Raw genomic sequence first — 18,317 nt, 5'->3', positions numbered from 1 at the left:
AAGACTAGGCCGGTCAGCACAGTTCAAAATGTATGAGAAATCTACATTAATTCTCACATTAGAGATTTTTTGAGATGTGATTACCTATGTTACAAATAATATATTTTGAAAAAAATCTCCACAAAATATGTCAATTTGTTTTTATAAATCCAAATTATTACTAAAATAGAGAAATAAACCAAAACATCAATCCCCACACTAGAGATTTTCTAATATGCTGTTCTCAGGCATATACTCATTAAGTATTTATATTTTCTTCCAGCTTGGCACAGAAACCTGCCCCCAATAACTTTCTTTATTAAATTTTTTTTTACATAAAAATAACACCTAATGTGTACATAAAAATTACATGTTAATTAAGCTCTTTATATTTATTATATTCTACAAAAAAATCTCTAACGTAAATGAATCCGTTTAATTACTATTAACCATTTTTGTTTAGAATTTTTTTTTGTTGCTTATAGAAAATGGACACTCGACTTTTGTTTCACCTTCATAAATCTCTTACTCATGTTAGTGTAATAACAAAAAAAATTCTCACGTATATGTAATATTGTATGGAATACAACCATAATTATTACGACGTCCAAGCTATTTAAATTACCCACGCAGACACTAACTGACGGGTACTGATTCACTGTAGAGAACGTTTGATCGACTTCCATATCTCCGTCTCACTTCAATGTTCGCGGTAGACGATCGGTCCGCTTGAACTGCCGAGAGTTCGCGATGCGGTCGACTGTTAATTCTCCCATGACTAACTTACCCAGTTTCATCGGTACGCGTAACGATTGTTTACGCATGTTTAATTTTGATTGCGCGCTTACTTAACACACCTCAGGCAAAGCTCTGATAAAACGCGCAATGCATACATTGTGGCATATATCTCACGTATGTCAGCTATGAGGCTATGACATAGCAATGACAGACAGTGACAGTTAGTGCCAAATTAGAATACAGACTTTTCTACCAACCATAAAGTTTAGTGCAAAGAGAATTTTAAACTCCTTAGTGAAAACCTCACGGTTTGTGCGAAATTGAGCGTTAAGCTATGCTATGCTAATAAAGATGATGGTGTGATTTACGGAAATTAATAATAGATATAATTTATTTTATTGTATAATACATTCCCGTTTCATTTACACCCAATATTATATCTTTTTCCGTAATCAAATGCGTTTATAATTACTGTAACCGTCTGTGTAGTGTACCATAATATACGCGATGGTTTGTCCTCCGGGCCCAAAATCGATGATCCCCTTTGATTATTTATTTTAAATGAACGTCAAAATCCGGACAGGAAATTTGATTTTGACATTTACGGCTACTGCCGTAGCAGTCGACAGCAATGTCGCGCTTCAATATTGCTGCAGTCGACTGCATTGCTGCAGAAAACGTGAAAAAGGTCATTCAATTCAATAGTAGGGTTATGAGATGAAATGACGCAATAATGAAACTTTAGTTAATTAACAATATTATATTAAATCATTATTACATACTATTTTACTCGCAAAAAGGTTTACTACCAACATACTTCTTGGTGCCCAAATGAAATAAATAGTACATTTCGATGCTAGTGCGGAAAGTATGTCATTACTTCACGAGTACCGATGTCGTATATAGCTTTTAAGATATTTTTATTGTACGTTTTGTGATTCTCTAATTTTGTGTTTTATTATTGTGTAACTTTCTATGTCTTTTAATCATTGTGTGTTTATGTTTTATTGTTATATTTCGTGCATAGTTATAAGAATCAATGTCCCACAATAAATATTACCTATTCCCTAACTTTGTAAAATAGCGTAAGCTGATTGGCCAATAAATGGATACTGACTCTGCACAACACACCCACGTGACACAGTGGGCGGGGCGCGGTCGCGCTATCATATAAATATGACTGCCCAACCTAGCCTCGTCAGTCTTTCTACAACACCTCTACACTTAACATCTTATTAACCCTAAAATAAGTGTTCTTACTAACCCTCACACTAACCCGGTAACATGGTGGTGGTATTTCTGAGGTAATTGGCAGCGGTAGCTTCACTTCGGTCAGCGCGTTCCAGTCTTCGGCGTACGAGCTTCATCGGAAAAACAGTCTACGCTCAACAACCGAGATAGGTATCTTGGCAAGACTCGGGACGAATGAAGAATGACATTTCCGCACGTGTATCGAACGACGTTTTTTAACACAGTTGCGAAAAAATAATAAAAACTACAAGTGAGGAATAAAAACAACAAGTAAGGAATAAAAACTTGGAAACTTAAAACGCCGCTTAGTAAGAAAAAACGCCTCTTTTTTGACAGGCGTTTCGGCAGCTATTCCTTTAAAGTGATATTTTCCAGAATGAACAATAAATGGGCTACATTGTCCATTTTTTTATTTAGTGCAAATCGCCACACTGTAATTGTAACAGGGAAAATTGTCACAAAAAATTACATAACATTTAAAAAAAATTTAACAACTCATTTTTTTTTTTTGTATGGAAAGGTCTAATATTTTTTCAAAAATGAATTCCTCGTTCCTAAATTATACGAAAATGATATATAAGTTGCCCTAGTTGCTAAGAACAGGAAGAAATATAGCATAGATTGGACTTGGGGAGCCGACCCTTTCACCCCCCTTTTGGGGGGCGTTACGATCTCGTGGCTACCGGGCTGAATCAGTTTTATTTGCCCTAAGGAACAATCAATCGTGCCAAGCGGCATCGCCTGAGACAAAAGTGCATACTCAATGCGCTTACTTACCACTATAATTTAATAATCAAATTAATGGGCCCTGGAGGGAAATTCTCTGAAAACCTTAAGTTAGCTCATTTTACTTAAAGGAGACATTCTTTTATTTTTAAAAAGAAACTAAACTGCATTCAAAGGTTTTTAATTTTTTTTTTCAATTTTGCTTGTCTAAAAATATTCTTGAGTACTAAATATTCGATTTTATGGAAATTTTGTACGACAGACGAGTGTAAGATCTAATGTTTCTTGAAGAAATGTTATCATTAACTGTATCGACGTGGTATCGACTAGTAGAATAAAATAGGGAGTGTTTATTGTTTGGAATTTTTAGTCGGTTCGATTCCCAGGCGAGACAAGCGAATTTCAAAAAACCTTTGAATGCAGTTTTGTTTCTTTTTAAAAATAAAATGAGCTAACTTAAGGTTTTAAGGCACTTTCCCTTCAGGGCCCATAAAAAAAATTCACACTGTATATTCAGAGCACGTCTTATTCTCAACTGTTAGACCTTAGACTAATATAACTTGATCCCAAGTTTCCTTACAATTATACGTAATCGAGGGCCAGGTTCATACTGGTTTCATGTCGCGATGCGCTCGCTGACAAATACCAAGCGGTAAGAATTGCTGACATTTGCGTCTTTTCACTCTCACAGCTCCCGCTACTAAAAGCATCGGATGACAGGATCGTTGAAAAGGGACAAACATATCGTTTGACGTTACGTTACTCTTCTCGTGAATTGTCAAAATTTAAAATTCGAAATTAGCTTTATAATTTGTCCGGGCGGCTATTCGAAGTATAACTAAGTGGACGGTCCTTACTAACCAGTAAGATTCAGATCAAGCATAATAGATAGTTGTAAGACTTCAAGGGTCTATTTATATCTGACACAGCATCCAGTATTCTAAACGTTTTGTGAATAGATATAAAAATTTGACAGCTATCGTTTTTTCATATAAAGACAGACACTTAATGCATTGAACTATTGAACCTTAACGCAATGCCATAAGCCATAAGGTATACTTTCCTAATATACCTTGAGGCTAATTCGAACTTTGTTATTAAAGATGTCATTTTTTTAATTTGCGTGTGCGTTTCGCTCGTACTAGTTAAAATATGTTTTGGAGCGAGCGAGACGGTCGGACGAATGATAACAAAATGATATATTATTGACATCTTAAATAAAGTTCGAATTGGCCTCTGTGAATGCCTGGAAATACCGCATACTTTTTAAATTTTTTATGCTGGAAATTGATTTAATTATCGAGAGAAAAATGAATATGTTATTCTTCCATAACTTGTGCAGTTACTGGCAAAAAACTAGAAATGTCCATTAATTGTGCAGAACATTATTTGCTGTTTGTTTCCAAAATCTTGCTGCTATTCTACAAATATAGTAGTGACTCGGTAGATTTTTAAACATGATCGATACAACTACTTCATAACCACCATAGTAAACTTTTCTCTCGGTGTGGGAGTTCCTCGGTCATGAAAAAATAACAAAATAATAATTTGTTTCAATAAATCTATAATTTACATTATTGTCGAGAGATATTCTGACCGTGTAGTCGTATAAGCTTCATAACCCATTCTACGAAAAATATCTTATGTGGGAATTATTGTTTAAGTAGTATAAAAGATTTAAAAAAAAGTTTTATTTCTCAAAAACGGGAACTGATATCAAGTTGTTACTTTACATACGGGTATTCAATATGATATAGAATTCACCCATGTAGAAAAATTTGAGTGTGCATTTAATGTAACTTAAACTTTATATTGACTCCACTAGACACAGCATCATGGCATTCAGCCAAAAAAAAAAATTATAACCAATATTTGCTTATGGTTCGGAATGACATTCTGCCAATACCCCTTAAAAAAACAATAAACGATTATTAATATATTTTGCAGTTTTATTTGTATCGAATTTACAAAAATATATAAATAAAACATTATTAACAAATTCCTATAATATTTAATTACAAATTTACCTACAAATACAGATTTAAAATATAGTTGGTCAAACCAGTTTGTCAGTAAATAAGAACAAAAAAACTATACTCATCCTTTTCTTTTGGGTGCTAGTACCAGTGTAAGACAAAGATATTATGATTATCTCTGTCTATGTTTGAAATGAGACAGTCCTTTGACAAACATATTTCATTTAAATATTAGCGGTAAAAATGTCTACTCAAACACGCGTTGGTGGTTTTTTAATCGTTTTGGAGGTAAAGTTGAACATTTTTCATTGTGTATCTGTAATTATATTTTATTGGATTTATTGTGCGTTGTTTATTGTGTTATTTAATATGAGTTCCGACGAAAATATTAAATGAATACCTGTTAATTATACTCCATGTTTAAGGCAACGATGTATGTGAAGCATAATATCAACATAAAAAACGATGTAATCTTAGTTATGTGGCTAAAACTACAGTCAGAAGGATGCAAGGCGAAAAATCAAAGATACATAAATATACCTTTGAACATTTGTGTAATAAATTGATTAACTACATGTGTAAAATATACGACACGTCTGATAAAGATAGGTACAAGTGGTAGTTATATTTTGTGCCTAGTTTACTTTTAGTTTCTTTAGAATTAAAACTTTGATTTCGTGGAGATTTTTTATTTATTTCATTGCATGTTTGAGAAAAGCACTATACATACATCGGCGTGAAAAGGGGTTGTCGGCCTCATAACTATCCGGCCTCACTACGTTCGGCCGTATATATGCATTCGGCCGGCAACCCCTTACTTCCCGGCCTCTGTATTTCACTTCTCAGGCTCGTAAAGTTGGTGTTTAAGTCGCATGTAAACGGCATAAAGTAGAATCGCCCCTACGATCCTTATTGACTTAGCAATGTAGTTTTAACCCTGGCATACAAAATGCCACTGGTGCAGCTGGCGCGACGTCCACAAGAATAATATCCCTGTGCCACCTGTGGTTATACTGGTATTTGGGTCAAACACAAAACTGTGTTCACGACTTTCCTGTAAACATACCTGTCGCGAATAGGTATAAGTTGACGTGTAAATAGGTAGATATTCTGTTTTGTATTTTGTGTTTTATTGTTGTGTAATTTTCTATGTCTTTTAATCATCGTGTGTTTATGTTTTTATTTCTATATTTCGTGCATAGTTATAAGTCGATCAATGTTTATTATTAAGAATCAATGTCCCACAATAAATATTACCTATTCCCTAACTTTGTAAAATAGCGTAAGCTGATTGGCCAATAAATGGAAACTGACTCTGCACAACTCACCCACGTGACACAGTGGGCGGGGCGCGGTCGCGCTCTCATATAAATATGACCGCCCAACCTAGCCTCGTCAGTCTTTCTACAACACCTCTACACTTAACAACTTATTAACCCTAAAATAAGTGTTCTTACTAACCCTCACACTAACCCGGTAACATGGTGGTGGTATTTCTGAGGTAATTGGCAGCGGCAGCTTCACTTCGGCCAGCGCGTTCCAGTCTTCGGCGTACGAGCTTCAACGAAAAACAGTCTACGCTCAACAATACCCAAAAGTTTTTGAAGACCTATCCATAGATAGCCCATACGTGTGGTTTGATGAAAAAAATTTTTTTGAGTTTCAGGCCTAAGTATAGGGAACCTGTTTTTTTTTTCTATTTTTGGGTGAAAATCTTAATGCGGTTCACAGAATACATCTACTTACCAAGTTTCAACAGTATAGTTCTTATAGTTTCGGAAAAAAGTGACTGTGACATACGGACGGACAGACAGACAGACAGTTTTGACGAATCCATAAGGGTTCCGTTTTTTGCCATTTGGCTACGGAACCCTAAAAACAAATTGTAGAAGAGTGTTCAATGAAGTCGGAGTCAGGCGATGAGAGTGAAGAGGACTGTCTCACTGTGGCCCGTAAGTTACTTCTCCACTCTCCCCTAGAGCTTTATAACGTTATGGAAAACAAAAAACTATGTTATATTTCGTAAGATATTCAATAAAACTTGGGCGTGGTAGCCTTTATCTATAGATCTGCACATTCGTAATGATTGTCTCGGTTGTATCATCGGCAGAGCTACAATACAATACAAATACTCTTTATTGCACACCTCATTACAGAAAACAATACAAGCTAGAAAATAATTGAGGGCGCCACTTCCTACGTAACTGTCACATTTTTGACGTAAAATGCTTAAACATGGCAACAATTTAGTATGGAATTTTTTTAGTTCCATTTTATTTAATTTCTACTATTTTCTTTTGTCGTTAAGTTAAGAATCACACGAACTTAGCCGCTGCGATACAACCGAAGTTAAGCACTCATTTTTAAACGACATTTTGAAATTTGACATGAACAGTTTTAAATACAAAACGTTTACTGGCTCTATATTTTTAACAACTAAAATTAGGGCTAGACATACTATGTACATGTCGTTTTAAAATGAAAAATTAACTTCAGTTGTACGGAAGCGGCTTTTTGGGGGCGGGTTCGCGTAACTAAAAGCTTCCGCTCAGTAATGATCTCCTGACTTACCAACTTATTTAACTGTGTTGTATTCCAGCATCGGTCGACGCATGTGGTGCTAGGACGTCTCTGCCTGCTCGCGCTAAGGAACAGCTAGAGATGGCTTGCTGCGTGAGGCTCGAGCGCCTCCGCCACTCCCCGCGCGCGAGCCAGCCGTGTCCCGTGACGTCACACCGCGAGCCGAGCCCTGCCAGCAGTGTGCAGGACGCGCCCGCTCACACACCCGGCCCCAGCGCCGACCGACAACCCTACACCTGCGATACTTGCCAGGCACAGTTCACACACAAATCTAGTTTAATCACACATATACAGGAACACGTAAAACAGTCGGATAAGTCTAACAAAAGCGGTTTCAAAAAGGACATATGTAAAAATCGCCTCACTGAAAATCCACAAATTCACACGGATACCATCACAACATACTGCTGCGATATGTGTAGTGAACAATTTACCTCAAAATCAATTTTAATCCAACATATTGAAGTCCATAACGACCAGAAACGCTTAGAACTGATAAAACAACGAAGTTTTAATTCTGTGAAAAACATGCACAATGGAGTGGAAACATACAGGTGCGAAGAATGTAAGAGGCAATTTGCACATAAATCAAGCTTATATATTCATATAAAAACTCACAGTAAAGTGAAAGCATTCCAATGTAAAGAATGTGGTAGGCGATATGCAGTCGAAAAAAGTTTAAAATATCATGAAAAACTCCACGGTCCAACAAAACTGTACACATGCAAAGTATGTGACAAACAATACACAAATATAGGTTCTTTTAGAAGCCATGAAAAAATCCACAGTACACCGAAACCATACATATGTAAGGAATGTAACAAACGATTTCAATATAAAATTCTTTTAGTCCAACATGAGTCAATTCATAGTGGAGTGAAACAATACCAGTGTAAAGAATGTAAAAAGCGATTCGGGTTCAAAACTAGTTTAAATCGACATGAAAGAATTCACAAAGGATTGAAACCATACATATGCAAAAAATGTAAGAAACAATTTGCACAAAAAGTTGATTTACAAACTCATGAAAAAATTCACAGTGGTCTGAAACCATACAAATGTAAAGAATGCAACAAGAATTTTTTACACAAACATCACTTAGATGTCCATGAAAGATATCACAGTGGATTAAAACCATACGCATGCATAGAGTGTGACAAACGATTTGTATCAATAGGTGAAATAACTAGACATGAACTAGTCCACAATGGACTAAGGCCATACAAATGTAAAGAATGTAACAAGCAATATAAACAGAAACATGCGTTAGATCACCACGTAAAATCTCGCCATGGAGATAAACCATACAAGTGTAAAGAATGTAATAAGCGATTTGCATCTAAGAGTCATTTAAGAGGACATAAAAAAACTCACAGTGGATTAAAACTAAACATTCTAACTAGGAAGAAACCATACACATGTGAAATATGTGAAACAATTTTCTTACATGAAACAAGTTTAATAAAACATATTGAGATACATAAAGGCCCGGTCAGACGGGATGATCAAATCGACCAATTTGAGCAGGAAAAAAATGGCGACAATCTCATCTAGCGTCCACACGTACACAATTTAATCACCAATTTTAGATTTATGGTGTCTTGGCGTGACGTGGCGAAGGCGTTCGACAGGGTCTGACACTGGCCTGGTATACAAGTTATACCGACCACTCCGACCAGGCATACCAGACCGTCTACTGCATCTTTTAGACTTTCCGTTGGACCGCCACTTCAGTTACCGCATAGAGAAATCGCTCTGTATCGTTGGCAGTTGGCAGTCGCTCTCACCGCCTTCAGCTGTGAGGACCGCTGCACCCCCGGTAGAGCTGGCGCGTTTGGGACGCGTAAGGGCACCCGGTATGCTCACCCCTGCTGACGAGCGTAGACTGTTCTCGTGTTATCTCATGTCTCAAAGAAGATTTCATGTCCTTATCATGTGAAGAATATCGAAAGAATACCTCACAAATGACTACTCTGAATTTGACGTCGATATAAATAAAAAATAATGTAAATATCATATGTACAATCGCCATCAGATATATCGGAGCGGCCAAGGTGCTCACAAATATCTGAACACGTCTCTATGAGGGCTATCGTTTTTTTGCTCACCAGTTGGCGCCTCTGTTGATGGTGGTCCAAAAGACTAAAGAACAGCTGTCAGTCATTTAAGTGACAAGTGACATTTGACGTTTCGAACTATGGAAAAGACCACCATCTACACTAGCGCCCCTAGGGGCCGCTAGCGGCGAATTCATACGCGTTAGCCCTCATTGTCAAGGCGTTAGAGTGCGTGTTCAGATATTTTTGAGCACCTCGGCCGCTCCGATATATCTGATGGCGACTGTACATAATTTAAGGTTCAAGAAGATGCTCCTTGACACCACCAGAGATCCTAGGGCTGGCTCATTCCTTGGCCAAAGAATCGGAATAGTCATTCAGCGGGGGAATGTAGCCAGCATTATGGGCACCCTTCCGCAGGGATCAGATCTGGGGGACTATTTTAGTTAGTTTTAATTTAGTTTTTAGGGTTCCGTACCCAAAGGGTAAAAACGGGACCCTATTACTAAGGCTCCCCTGTCCGTCTGTCTGTCACCAGGCTGTATCTCATGAACCGTGATTGCTAGACAGTTGAATTTTTCACAGATGATGTATTTCTGTTGCCGCTATAACAACAAATACTAAAAAGTACGGAACCCTCGGTGCGCGAGTCCGACTCGCACTTGGCCGGTTTTTTACTTACTTGTAATTTATTTTATAAGGTTATAATTTTATGTTGTCAGTAGATATAATAGGTCTGTACCAACACAGCTGCTTAAACGCCGCGTTCGAAACGTCGAATGATTGCGAAAAATAATAATAAATATATTTTTATTTATTTATTATTTTATTTATTTATTTGTGTCTGTACTGTACTCGATCCCTGTTAGGTCTAATTATAACTTGACCGCAAGCGGTAGCACATTGCATGAAACAGGTCATCAGTATGTTACAGATTTACACATCTGTTTTCTCCAATCAGCTATAAATAACCGTCCCGTTAGAGTCGACCGGTTCACCTTTTGGGATGTGTAATATATAGCCATACGCTTTAACTGTACAATGTGCGATTAATTTAATTTTTAAGGTTTCTTCGAGGCGAGGGTGATGTCCTACTTACGAAATGAGGTTGCTTTAGAAAGCAATTGGTTGGATCCCCCGCTGAAGGCACTTTTTTTGAGCATATATATTTAAAATAAATCGTTTAGGTAGATGATCTCACCATCGTAATTGCATTCTCAGTATAATGCATGCCTTCGATTAAAATTCATATGAATAATACATTATTATAGGTAGGTAATTGCAATCAATGTGAAGTTGGAATTAATGTGAAGTTAAGAGAATACTCAATTGTTTCCTGGTATGATGTAATTCTGAAACAATATTTCATCATACATTTATTATAATGCGTTTTAAGAGTAGGTATTAAAATAGGTATCAGGATGTCACCTTTACGTCTTCATGATGAATCGCACCGAGCGTGGTAAATATAAGTGACATTAGAAATTTGGCATCTCATTGTAGGTATGTCTGCCAATAGTTACATTTTTTAGTTGGACGGTGATATACGAAATTTTGCCAATTTTCATATGATAAAAGCACGAGTGCTCGGGTGCTAATTTAGTATTCGATTTAGTTCGTTTGAACAGTCATCATGTTCATCACCAATTTGCTACCGCTTTCGGTTTTCCTTGTTATCGAATCTTCAATAACTAGTGAGAAAACAAATGTAACATTAACCCCCCTTGTTCGCGATATACACGGTGGCTAAAAAATAAGTGCATTCCCGTTGCCAGGGAGGTTTTGGGATTATACTGAGCAACTTTTACTTATTTTTTAGCCACCCTGTATATTTCCCTCCGTGTAAATTGGCAAGTGAGTGGTACATTACCAAAGCGCGTGTGCTCGATAACACTGAAAGTATTATGAGGGGTGATTGGTTTATTAAACTACAGATGGCTCCTAAAGGAGATTCGGAGCCTACCACATCGGTTTGGGTAAAACAGACGGAGCTGACTCGGGTTCCGATATGTACTGAAGATGCTGATGTGAATGTGATTCGATTGGAAATTTCACGAGACAAAACACTATCTCGCAAGCGTAGAGAGGTGACCGTTAAACAGACAGCTACGCGCAAGTGGTGCGAGACGATGTAGGTGTCGAATTTTCAAGCAGGGTGGATAAAAAAACCTTTTACCGAGACTCAAAGAGTGGAAAACGACGGTAAAAGATTAATGAAAAGCGTAAGCGAAGTAAACCCTACTGTGGATGCCTATAATAATGTCGAACTAGGGGATGTTAGTGTTACGGTAAAAGAGGGTGGTAAAGCACGTTTAACGGAGGATTGTTCAATATACAAAACTACGCTGGAAGAAACGATAAGTTGGGCAGCAATCGAATTGAATAAATTAAATAAGGGACAATTAACTTTGTGCGCAAATGAAGCCCCACCTTACTTTATGAAGAAAAAGTCATAATTACAAAATGACAGGTATTAAATTTACATACTCATTATAATCGACCAGGCTTGTATTTAAGCGAGCTCTCAATGTTAGAGCTCGTTCCCACTATGTCGGATGTCGGAACGATTTTTAATCGGGTGTCGTAGCGGCAGAACATTTTATATGAAGCTATTTACACACGAACGACAACGATTTTGTGTCGGATCCGACATAAAATATCGTGTGTTTTGTCAGCCCTCCGTCGTCTGTTCACATGATGTCGGATGTCGGACCGACCCCGCCCGCGCCGCACCCCCTGTGCCTCCCGCGCGTCAAATGAGAACCTCAAATGGCACCAGCTGCGGTCATGGCCGACAGCCGACTAGTGTGAACAGAGGCACCGACACCCGATTAAAATCGTCCCGACAGCCGACTAGTGTGAACAGAGGCGCCGACACCCGATTAAAAGTCGTCCCGACATCCGACATAGTGGGAACGAGCTCTTAAAGAGCACCATACACTTCAACAATGGCCCAACGCGCAGATACTCCACGTCCATCGACATCTCCTCCGCCACCACCACCACCACCACCGAGCCCTAAAGCGCGACATCATCAATATCCGGTTATAGGATGTGACCACGGAAGGGTAACATTCAGGAGACCTTTACCATCGACGTCAGCAGCAACCGCATCATTAATAAGATCGGACCGATGGGCTTCAGAATGACCGCCGTTTACATCGCACTATGTAGCTGTAAAGGAGTTTGCGGTCGAAAAATATTTCGGTAAGAACCAAAATGCAAAAATCCTTCCGCAAAAACCCTCGCCATCTGGCTCCATTATTAAAATAACTGACGAAAATCGTTGGACAATAAATTGCTGGCGTTAATACGCACCCCCACTGTCTGCAAACCCTTCATGGAGGAGGAGGACAAGGAACGTAGCGATGATGATGATGACACCGAGCAAAAATTTAAAAACGATCCGGTATACGCCATACTTTTGAATAGTAGCAAAGAGGATATAAAATTATAGAGCGGTACTGTCATAGTAAATTTTGTAACCACAGTAAATTCACTGCCATCTATCGACACACTTTAAAACTAAAAATGAAGATTTATAAAAATACGTAAAAATGTATATAAATATGGATAAATGTTTTTTTTTATTTGCATTAATTATTTTTATTATTTTGACGCATGTTCTTTCACTGATATGCGTTAAAATTTTTAAATAACAAACGAAACCGTCAACGCCCTCTATACGAGAGTAGGCCAAAGGTAGTGGCGCAATCTGATCGAGAATCAAATTTACGTGATTTTCGAGGCACGTTTTTCCTTAGACTGTATCCATCTATTACGGAGTTCTTAGTATCTATAATAGTAGCGAGCCCAAGTTAAGCATGCGACGTCATATCGGGAAACTTTTAAAAAGATTCACGCAGAGAAAAAAATAATTTATAACCCCAATTACGTACGGGTGTGTGCGTACACGGAGAGACGTTCGGATATAAAAGCCCGTGCGCGTATTTCCAGCTCATACAACCGTCCCTCAAGGGCGACCGTACAAGAACCAAAGCCGAAGCCCCCTCCCCCTCCACAGGGGGCTACACACCAAGGCCCCATCACCCAAGAGGAGCAAGTGGCAAAGAAGAAGAGGCCTCCAACCCTGGAGCCCCCACCAGAGTCCCAGCCACAACCAACCCCCTCGCTCGAAGGGCCAGCCGTCAAGCCGTGCCCCCCAGCAGAGGAGGCCCCGACTCAGACTCCCACCCCTCCGCAGTAGTCTTCCTCCTACGCCTCCAAAGCTGCCTTGGTAGACTCAACCAAGGCAGACAAGGACAAGAGGAAGCAGAAGAAGCAGCAAGCACAACCTTTCCAATGTTCGCAGCCGCGCAAGATCAGGTACCCTCCCATAGTGGCCGCGGTCCTACCGGAGTGGTACAGGGTAACACAGGATATAGCCAGAGAACTAGGCAGAACGGCGAACTCAAAGAACCAGGGAAGAGGAGTCCGGTTCGAGCCCGAAGCAGAAGACGAGTACAGGTGTGTTTATAACCACCTGGAAAAGCTGGAGAAAGCCGGAGTGCCACTGGAATGGCACGTCTACCAGATGGATGGGGAGAAGCGGATGAAGGTAGCACTTCGTGGACTCCCATCCGACACTCCAATACACGAGATAAAGAGGGCGTGTGAAAAGCTCGGCTACCCGGTTGAAAACATCAAACAGATAGACGCAAGAGGGGGGAAGCCGGGCTGCGTATACTTCGTTCAGCTCGCTGGCCCCCCAAGGAATATACCAATTTTTACCGAGTTACAGAGCTCCTCTACCTGAACTCGGTGAAAATAGAGGCGTGGAGGTGAAAGTCTGGCCCCCCGCAATGTCTCAACTGCCAGGGGTTCAGACACCACTCCAAGGGGTGTCACAGGCCGCAGAAGTGCGTCCGATGTGCCAATGTCCCTGGCCGAAAGAGGAACCGTGCACGTGCGCCAACTGCGCGGGGCCTCACCCGGCCAACTACAAAAGATGCCCCGTGTATGTGCGAGAGGCCCGAAACTGGAAGGCGGGCACGAACGCGCGCACGGTACCGAAGAAGGCGGGCCCAGTGACCAAGGCCAGCGTGAAAAAGCCCACTGTGGAGGAGTCTGCGCCTGCCTCACTCATGGCGCCGGCCAACGCCCCCACCCAAAGGGGCATGCTAAGCCAGCCTGATGTCGTCAAGGCCAAAAAGAAGAAGAAGAAGAAGAAGAAAATGATGCCCACTCCTAGCACCGAAGCCGCAGCCAAACCCTGGGGGTTTGCAGCTCCATCTCAAACGGCAGGGGGCCAAGATATGGCAGCGTTAATAGTTGCCCTACTACAAGCCGCAGCAACCCAGGGTCCAGAGGCGATCCATGATGCCCTAAAGAAAACTGCCCTAAACAACCAGCAAATTCACCTGAGGCTGAGAGTAGCTCTGCTCCGTCATTTCCTCCACGAGCAGAACGTGGACATCCTGCTGGCCAGCGAAACCCACTTGAAACGAGACATAAAGATGGGAGGCTACATCGCCTACCAGCGGAACGAGACAAACCAGCTGGGATACCCGTTCCGCGGCGGTCTGCAGAACCATCGTCCACCAGCCCGTTGACTTCGTCCCCCGTGACTCCTTCACGGCGCTCGGAGCCGACATCCGGGTGGCAGATGGAGACCTCCGGCTGTATGCGATCTACCGACCACCCCACAATGCCACCACACATCTGAAGGCGGAACTGCGTGCCCTGTTCCAAAACCCAACGCCGACGATCCTGGCGGGGGACTGAAACGCCAAACACGTAGCCTTGAACTCCTCCAAGAATGACCAGCCAGGACGGGTCATTCAAAGCGCGGCAGTGGACTACACTTTCGACACATCAGGACCCGAAGAGCCCACGCACTTCTCAGACATCATCGACTTTGTGGTCCACAAAGATGTGACAGCAGCCATGGCCCAGGAGGTCCTCCCCGACCTTCCATAAGACCACCGGCCGATCCTGCTGACCCTGGACACGTCACCAAGCTCCGCCCCGAGGAGGAAGGCGAGGCGGAAGACGGACTGGGAGGCCTTCTCAGCAGCCCTTGAGAATCCTCTTACTGGGCCCGTCTCCACGGCAGAGGAGGTTAAGTCCGCAGCAACAGCCAACACCAACGGCATCCAGTCAGCGCTCGAATCATCTTCGCAAACCATCCCAGTGGGCGAGAGGTACAAACCCCTCCCCGCTGCGATCCGGAACCTATTACGCCAGAAGCGCCAGATGCGTCGGAGGTGGCAACACACACGCTGCCCCACAATGAAGACCGAACTCAACCGGCTCTTGGAGCGAGCCAAGGAAGAGCTCAGAAACCATGCCGCACAGGAGTGGGACGCCCATATAGCCAGCATTGACGGCACACTGCCCTCTATCCACCGTCTCTGCAGGCAGCTTGGGCAGACCGCAGACCCAATCCGACCGCTCTACGACGAAGGGGGGGCCTTTCGATATAAGGCAGAAGAACGAGCGGAACTGTTCGTAGACAGCTTGGAGCGACAGTTCTAGCCCAACCCCTCTCTCAACCCGGACCACACGAGGGAAGTGGAACTACGTTTGGAGAGGTACTTCCAGCAGCAGCCGAACGAGGAAGAGGAAATGGTCTTCTTCTCGCCAGGCCAAGTAAAGAAGACGCTAATAAGAAGCAACCCAAAGAAGGCCCCGGGCGCCACCTCGATTCCAAACGAGGCACTCCGCCACCTGCCGCAGCACACCATCGCGGCGGTGACGCGCCTGTGTTCAATGGAATCGTGCGCTCGGGTCACTTCCCAACCGCCTGGAAACTTGGCCGGGTCATCATGATCCCCAAACCAGGGAAGGACAGGAGGAGACCGGACAGCTACAGACCCATCACGCTGCTGAGTACTCTCTCCAAAGTGTTCGAGAGACTGCTCCTGAACAGGCTTTAGCCCCACATCGAGCCCAGACCGGAGCAGTTCTGGTTCCGCACCGAACACTCAACTACACTTCAACTTACGCGTGTCCTCTCGTTCATGGCAGAGAAGATGAGCAAGAAGGAGCACGTAGTAGCTGTATTTCTCGACATGGAGAAGGCATTCGACAGAGTCTGGCAGAGTGATGCGCGTGCTGCGCTCCTTCTTAACCCTGCGACGCTTCCACGTGGCAGGGGAAGATACCATCTCCTCGGAGCGCCCGATCCTCGCGGGTGTACCCCAGGGGAGCTGCTTGTCCCCAGCCTGCTACGCCTGGTTCACCGACGACATCCCGGTGGTCAGCGACGTCAAGCTGGGGATACATAATGCTTACGTACGGTCAAGACTGACCTACGCGGCTCCCGCCTGGTATGCCAGGATGGCAGAGTCTAACCGGCGGAGACTCAGGGCGCAGGAGTCGCAAAGCCTTAGGACCATCGTCAGAGCCCCACGCTGCGTGCGGAACGCGACAATCTATAGAGACCTAAAACACCAGACACTGGACGAGTTCGTGGGACAACTGGCGCGCAAAATGTTCGACCGCGCCGACTCGTCACATCACCAGCTACTGAAGGGGATAGCCCCCCTCCATGCCCACCCCCCAGATAAGCGCCGGCAAAGAGCCCAACCACGAGAGCTCAGCCGCAGGAGTAGCCCCCGCCGAAGACCCACAAAGCCGCAGATTGGCCACCATGACCACCAAGCCATGATGGCCAACCACAACCAAAAGAAGAAGAAAGCCAACATCGTTGGCAACAACAGACCGTGCCGTCGTTACGGCACGCGATTGAAGCAGCCGAAAAGGGCCCCGCCCAGTAATGGCAACCTCACACCCCCAGAAAGGGGTAGTGTAAGAAGAACCACAAGCAAAACAGCTCATACATTTACCAAGCACTCTCTTTATCAATTCAATTGTGTTTTAATTTAACCTAAACATGTCTTCATCATCATCTAACACCCTCGCCGTCTTCAACGAAATCGGGGCCGATTTCATCGAATGGGTCCCCATCAAAGAGCTCCCGAAACAGCAGAAACCATTGATCGAGTCCTGCAAGAGGTGGGATTCCAAATTTAACAAGCGAGGCGGGCAGGTGGTGGTCATACTGAAGGCTTCTCAAAATTATCGGACGAGCAATTGGCAACGCTCGGCGAGGGGGACAAATATCTTATAGTTAAGGGGGATGTCGGTAAAACGGAGGAGCTTGCTTTCGAGTAGTTAGATAATAATTTTATTCTTTATTATAGCGTGTTGTTATGTATTTATATTGTATGTGTGTTATGTGTTGTTACAGAACTAAAAAATCTTGTCCTCCGCCAACATTAATTCGTCAACAAAGCATACCCGAATTGGAGTGCGTAAGGATACTAAACAGCGTCGGAAAATTCCAACTCCTATCGTTATGGCAGGTTGAGATGCCCCTCTATAGCTTAACGGCGAAGATGACTGATCTTAAGAGGGTTATACATGCATTTCAGGAGCGAGGAGTTTTACGCACTCCACGAATTGTGGCGGGGGATTGTCGATTACATAGAGGAGGAGATAGGAGATAAACCCCCTTTTTATGTGCAAATAAATTATTATGATTATGATTATAAAAATATTAATTGGGTAGGGTTTAAAAAACTTCTGGAAGATTTTCCAGTAAGTGTGTTTGACGTCCGGGGTAGTTATTCCCCACAGGTCACATACATTCTGCGAATGTATGATGATTGCAGTGGGGGACCATATGACAATTTAGTTTTTTTTTTCATTTGCATTGCGATTATTTTTTTCTTATTGTTAGCGAAACTGTTTTATTATTTGTTTAAATTAATCCTAAGCTTAATTGTTCTTTTTTTTATTGTTTAATTATCTTATAGGTAACAAGCACGGTTAATGTAACTTTTAAAATAAGTAGGTTAGCATGTAAATATCATAACCAACGCTATAAATAAAAATGTTTTTTGTGTGTCTAAAATTGGTTTTCTCTTTTACTTACCTGAAAAGGGTTTTTTAAATGAAAGATTTTTATTAATTTACAACATTTTATTCATTCAATTGATGACATTATTCTTATCAATCCAAGATTTTTCGTTTAAACCCAACCATTTAACGTAAACTTTATTAC

The 18,317-nt window shown here is 42.0% G+C and overlaps 1 protein-coding gene across 1 annotated transcript; it reads left to right on the top strand.

Annotated features, from left to right (window-relative positions):
* Nucleotides 1–7,275: 7,275 nt before the first annotated feature.
* Nucleotides 7,276–9,331, top strand: LOC134752224 (zinc finger protein 501-like). Its single transcript, XM_063687847.1, has one exon. It carries the CDS (start codon nucleotides 7,332–7,334, stop codon nucleotides 8,802–8,804), a length of 1,473 nt encoding a protein of 490 aa, XP_063543917.1. The 5' UTR covers nucleotides 7,276–7,331; the 3' UTR covers nucleotides 8,805–9,331.
* Nucleotides 9,332–18,317: the final 8,986 nt, after the last annotated feature.

The sequence above is a fragment of the Cydia strobilella genome, chromosome 24 (genome assembly GCF_947568885.1).
Source record: "Cydia strobilella chromosome 24, ilCydStro3.1, whole genome shotgun sequence".
NCBI classification, from domain to species: Eukaryota; Metazoa; Arthropoda; class Insecta; order Lepidoptera; family Tortricidae; genus Cydia; species Cydia strobilella.
This window is presented reverse-complemented; position numbering and strand designations above follow the sequence as displayed.

Bases quoted from the DNA above. Each gene is read 5' to 3' on its own strand.
- LOC134752224 (XM_063687847.1), top strand. From the start codon at position 7,332: ATGGCTTGCTGCGTGAGGCTCGAGCGCCTCCGCCACTCCCCGCGCGCG.